Here is a 6,083-nt window from a genome sequence, read left to right as displayed (position 1 = left end):
AATAGTATATAGGAGGAAACAGAAATCTCTACATAACATATTACAGGGTCATAGATATAAACTTAAAAAAAAAAACTGGTGACATTTCAGAGAAGGGCCCTTTTTTTCCGTCACTTGACGGTAGAAGGGGAATTTTGTTTTCTTAGGGCACCCAAGGGGGCGCAGGGACTAAGGGGAGGAAAGGGAAGGGAAGAGGGAGAGGGAGAAGGAGGAGGGTGGTGGGAAGAAGAAAGGCTAAGGTGAGTGGAAGAGGTTGCACTGCAGCGCAATGCCATCCTTTTTGTTACTCAGTTTCTCTTCTTGCGCTGTGCTCAGCTGGGCGCTCTTGGCAAGCGGCGGCAGCAGCAGCTGGAGCAGCAGCGGAAACCGAGGCGGCGGGCTCCCTGTGGTGGAGGAGACGCAGAAGATCGAGGTTCTGGTGCTTCTACCCAAGGACAATGCTTACATGTTCTCCTTGGCCAGGGTCAAGCCTGCCATCGAGTACGCGCTGCGGAGCGTGGAGGAAAATGGGACTAGGCGACAGCTGCTTCCACAGGGCTACAGCTTCCAGGTGGATTATCAGGACTCTCACTGCGGCAACCAGGCACTCTTCAGTTTAGTTGATCGAGTGGCGGTGGCCCGGGGGTCTAAACCAGACTTGATCCTGGGCCCCGTCTGCGAATATGCGGCAGCACCTGTGGCCCGGCTGGCGTCGCACTGGGACCTGCCCATGCTGTCTGCTGGAGCTCTTGCCGCTGGCTTCAAGCATAAGGAGAGCGAGTTCTCGCACCTTACCCGTGTGGCACCCGCCTACGCCAAGATGGGAGAGATGATGCTCGCCTTGTTCCGGCATCAACAGTGGAGCCGGGCTGCCCTGATCTACAGTGATGACAAGCTGGAGCGGAACTGTTACTTCACCCTGGAGGGGGTCCATGAGGTCTTCCAGGAGGAGGGTTTGCACACATCCGCCTACAGCTTCGACGAGACCAAAGCCATAGACGCAGAAGAGATCGTGCGCTACATCCAGGCCAGCGAGAGGGGTGAGCTAGAGGAATGTTCCCATCTAGTGTACCTTTTAGCCCTCTCCTATCCCGCCTCCCAACCCTCTCTGTTCTGCTCCCTGAACATTGTAAGGACACGCCAAATTTCTCCCACCTTCCCTGGCGTTGGGGATGTGGAAAGGGGTGAGAGGGATGGAGAAATGCAAAGTGTAACTGCAGAAGTCCAAGCAACTGTAGCTTTGGGACGAACTTTTTCCACTGGCCCATGTAACAGCCTCCCCACCTCCTTAGAGGATGAGGGAATGTGTAAGGGCATAGAGAGGAGGTAGGGAGATAAGGAGGAGATAGGGAGATAGGAAGGAAATCTATTCTCTCTCCTTCCCTTGGTCTGGGGAGGGGAGTAGAGAAGAGACTAGAGGGTTTTCCTGTCCTGGTCCTCACGACTTATCTTGGCTTTCCCCTTTCCCTTCCTCTCACTTAAAGTTTGTGTAGTGTTGATTAGCTTTCCTAATGCCCCGTTTTAAGTACTCTTTTCCCCACTATGCTTGTCATGGTGTTGTCCCATTTCCCTTACTCTTCCGGTTACTATTCTATTTCCTTTAAAAAGCTGGATTGTATTGATTTTTTCCTCATCCATCTCCTGGGTCCTCCTCCCTTCTTCCACCCCCACCCTCCTTATATATGTTTCCTGGGTTTCCACTCAAAATGCTTAGCTGAGTCCTGGCAGCAATCAACATTCCCCTTTAGATTCGTGAGTGTTTCCATCCCCAGAGCTCCCAAAAAGGGACAACTTCAGGTCCCATGCTTGCTGGACAATCACTCGGAGGTTGAAAGCTTGCACCCACGTGTTTCCAATCGTAAAAATAATTTGCTTCTTAAAAAAAAAAAACAATGCCGAAATAGGCAAGCGGTAGGAAATGGGTTGCGTGAAGTTGGTAGCTGCGAGTGAAAAAAGAAGGGGGTTCAATTTCCTATCCACTAATTTCAGGGCAGTCAGTGAGATTTCCCAGGGAAATCAGGCAGGGTGCCTAACCATATCTGGATAAGGGCGCAATGCGCCAAGGGGATGCCGTCAGCTAATTCTCGAACACGGAGCCACCTCTCCGCCCTCCCCTTACGCCATTGTGCCTGGAATGTAGGTGGTGAAATCTTGGTACTCTCAGCCCTGGGAACGAGACACGCGAGGTTCAGGCTGTCTAAAGGTGCGTGAGCTGGCAAACCGATTTACCACCGGTATGGAACGGGCGGTTCCGCACACCTGAGCGCTTGGCTTGAGAAGCTTAGGTTGAGAAGTCAGCACGGGCGCGTGACCTGGAGCAGTTTCTGGCCCAACCTCCGCACTTTGTCACCAGAATCCCGAACAGGTGGGAGGGCTGCTAGAGGCGGAGGCGGCAGTCTTAGCGGTGCAGTTAGTAGCTTAATCTAGGGCGCTGGGCAGATAGGTCCCCAGTCTAGATGCAAGAAGGGGAGGTTCTGGGATTGCAAAATACGTGGCCAAAATCAAGCTTTTTCATGCACATCTGTTCAGGGCCTGCCTAGGGCTGCTCCGGGCTATTGGCACGTGGGGTTAAGTGAACGCTTAAGCCTTTACAATTTACCATTAAAATACATACACGTATATGTACAATACATACATTTACATTGTATGTGTCACATACACAGAGCATGGTTGGCGCCCTAGCTCATTTAGCAGGACCTTGGGCCAGCCCCATCTCGGTCTGCACAAACCTCAGGCTATCCAGATTAGTTGGGATTTTTCTTGCCCAGTTGGGTATGGAAGAGGCTTTCAGATCGAACTGCTTACGACACATTTCCTACCGGCCACACCCAGGACGTGAAAATAAACCCCTCCCCATCTCTTCCCCACCCAAACAGCGCAGATCTCTCCTATAGCTGCTTGTAGCCCCAGTGTCAGGACGGGCAGTAGAGGGCTGTGGGAATAAATACGAAACCTACATTTAGTGAGCTGTGAGCTGTGAGCTGTGAGCTGTGAGCTGTGAGCATCAGCCTAAGTGTAACTCTTCCCTCGCCGCCTGACTACTGTTAGCGGCGCCAGGCTGAACACTAGAGAGGGCAGGGAAGGGACACATGCGTGCGTCTGACTGCGTGGATGTCAGTAGCTGGCAATGCTGACTCCCTCTGGGCTGTTGCCCAAGTTTACCTCAGATTCTCTAAATAGGCATGATTTTTTTGCCATACAAAGGTGGGCTTTGGATGCCCCAGCAGGGCCTATTGGGGGGTTGGGGAATGGGAATCTCTATGGAACATTTCCAATTCCATCTGAGTAGTATAGCTTCCACTTTTAAATTCAGGTAGGAAGGACTATCTCCCCACCTCTCCTCTTCTCTCCAGGCTCTTTGCTCTGGCTCGCTGTGGCTCGGGGGCAGCTGAAGTTTAGAGTTTTAGTCAAGTGTTTCAGAAGGCTGGGGGAAAGCAGTGATAGGCAGAATAAAAGAAGATATCAGTACGCTCACTGGCACATTGAAAGGGAATCCCCCATCCTTAATTTTTTAATTTTTCCGCTTGGGTCTTCTCGCTATAAGAGGAAAAATGTGTAATGTAGTTTATTGTTTAAGATTCGAATATAAAAATGTGTATTTAAAGGTGGGGATAACATACCTGATGATTGTGGGTGAGTTCATGAAAGGAAAAAAACGGGGGGGATTTAAAGTCATACATATTTTTTTTTTGAACAAGTTCCTACCTGTAGCTGCAGCTCAGGGATTTTGGAACCCAGAAGAAAAAAAAAGCCATTAAAACACACACACACGCGCGCACACGCGCACACACACACACACGTGTCCTCTTTTCGATGTGCTTCTTCCCTCCCTGTGCTCCCTCCCAAAAGGGTTGAACAGAAACATAGGCTTTGTGCCTGGCACATAGTAGGTGCTTAATAAAGTTTTGTAGATTGGCGGATTGAACTATTTATTTGTTTTCAAAGAAAAGTCTATATATACAGAGGAAGTACTACTAAACTCTTAAGGGCAATTCATTTTCAGATTTTCGTAGCATCTTTTAAGTGTTTTCTATAATAATAACATTAGTTGAACATATGATGTTTAAGGTTAGCAAACAGTATATCACCTTTTAAATCTTTAGGTCTTTAAAGGCTTTACTTCCATTTTAAAGATGAGGAAACTGAGGCTCAGAGAGGTAGCGATTTGGACAATGCCACATAGCTAGAGTCAGAGGCAGCTTAACTCTCCATAGCAGCTTGACTACTGTTTGTGATATCAATTTATTTTCAAAACATGTTTTTGGCAATAACTCTCAAGGTACGCTAGTTGACAGACTTCTTCACATAAACAAAACAAAACAAATTGCATATGGCCTCATATATATGGCACTATACGAAGAGAACCACAAACCCACTGGTTATCCCCATTAGAAGCTTATAACCTGAGACAAGAAATAAAGTGAACTCTGTCTTACTCCTTAAGGCAATGCAGAAAATTAACTGAAGACATAAACATTCAAACAATTTTTTAAAAAAAATATTGGTAGTTACATAATAGACAAATTAAAACTGACTCCCTCAAAAAGCTGCTGAGAAGCATGTTGGGGAGAGCCATGTATCTGGAGTCAGACTCTCCTCCTACTACTCAGGGCATCTGGTTTTTAAGCCCATCTGGGACACATACAAGCTCTGCATTTCTGGTCAAGTCCCTGTTACTTTCAAAGCTCAAATTCATCATCTTTCAAATGGGGATAATATACCATGTAACTCATAAGACTGTTATAAGGAAAGCACTTTTCAAACCTTCAAAGTGTGAGTTATTGCTCTAAATATTCAGTAAAAAAATGGATCAAAACTACTGTGCTTCTACACCCCTATATTTTATGACATATAAAGAATGAATGGGTTTTGTGTGATAAATTTATTTTAGACATTTTATTCTATTCAGCAAGCATTTATTACATTTTTACTTTATACAAGATACTTTTTTTTAGGCTCTGGGCTTACAAAGCCTAAAGAAAAAACAGTTCTTTGCCCGGAGAGACTTTCAGTGGCAGAAGATAATTTGAGGACCAAGAGCACTAAAACCTGGGGGGATTAGGAAAGGTTTGCTCTAAGAGGACATGTCAGACTGAACATTGAATAAAAAGTGCAGATCATAATAGGCAGAAGTGAAGAGGGAATTCATTTGATACTTAGGGACCCTGTTTGGAGGCATGGAGGCAATACATAGGATGCCAGATTTTGAGAATAAGTGACTTATCTTGTCTGCAAAGGTGAATGATATGAAGTAAGCCTGGAAAGTAGATAAGCAAATCAATCTGAGCAAAGGAAATTCAAGGGTTTTTTTTTAAAGGTACGCCTAGTAAGACCTAATTGTAGAGTTAGTCTCCTTGAGTTAGTCAGCTATACCACCCTAGAACTGAATATTGCTGGTTTAGTTAATCATGAGGGGATTAATCTGTGTAATTCATGATTAGACATATATAATTAATTAGAATTCAAAGAAGCAGATACATGATTTCTTCATTAAACAATCTGAGATAAAGTATCCATTGGTTGGTCAGCAGTGTTTCCAAGTAAAGGACTCAAGATAAGTACAAATTAACTAATATGTATCACAGCTGAAACAAAGAGCTATTCGTACACTGGCTGAGTGAAGTATGTTCCAAAAGCCTTTGGAGAACACAGTACTTTCTGAACAAGCAAAAAATACTAACATACTTGAAGACCTACTATTAGTCTGTACAAAGCACAGTATTTTCTATTTAGTTTGCAAATAATATGCCTTTTGGGGGATAGAAACAACCCTAAGCTATTTTCTTTTTATCAAGTATAATCTACATATTCATCTTATACAGTTGTGCGATTCATTCAAGTGTATGTTTATGTAGTGAGGCTGGTGACCTTGAGCAGCCGTCCCTCACTCAAATCAAAGTCAACTGCAAGTCATGTCCTCATTTCCCTGATGTCATGGTCGTCTTCAAAAATGAAGGACAAACACGATATATATGCAATACATGTTTACATGCGAATAATGTTGAAGAAGCTGCAGAACATCAGTGTAGTAGCCCAAAAGGTTGTCGATGTGCTGAAATTAAACTCAGTAAAACCTTTGAAGGATGTGCAGTTCTCTTCAGGTT

General features: G+C 45.2%; 1 protein-coding gene across 2 annotated transcripts in view; it reads left to right on the top strand.

The window, feature by feature from the left end:
• Positions 1–207: 207 nt before the first annotated feature.
• NPR3 (natriuretic peptide receptor 3) overlaps positions 208–6,083 on the top strand; it is an 87,310-nt gene continuing 81,434 nt past the window's right edge. For both annotated transcript variants that reach the window (XM_036740999.1, XM_036740998.1), the window contains exon 1: positions 208–1,019. In XM_036740999.1, the coding sequence (XP_036596894.1) occupies positions 269–1,019 (751 nt within the window). In that variant the 5' untranslated portion in view covers positions 208–268. The remainder of the gene's footprint in view (positions 1,020–6,083) is intronic.

The sequence above is a fragment of the Trichosurus vulpecula genome, chromosome 1, assembly GCF_011100635.1.
Source record: "Trichosurus vulpecula isolate mTriVul1 chromosome 1, mTriVul1.pri, whole genome shotgun sequence".
Classification (NCBI taxonomy): domain Eukaryota; kingdom Metazoa; phylum Chordata; class Mammalia; order Diprotodontia; family Phalangeridae; genus Trichosurus; species Trichosurus vulpecula.
Note: the sequence above shows the minus strand (reverse complement) of the source record. Positions and strands in the feature narration are given on the sequence as shown.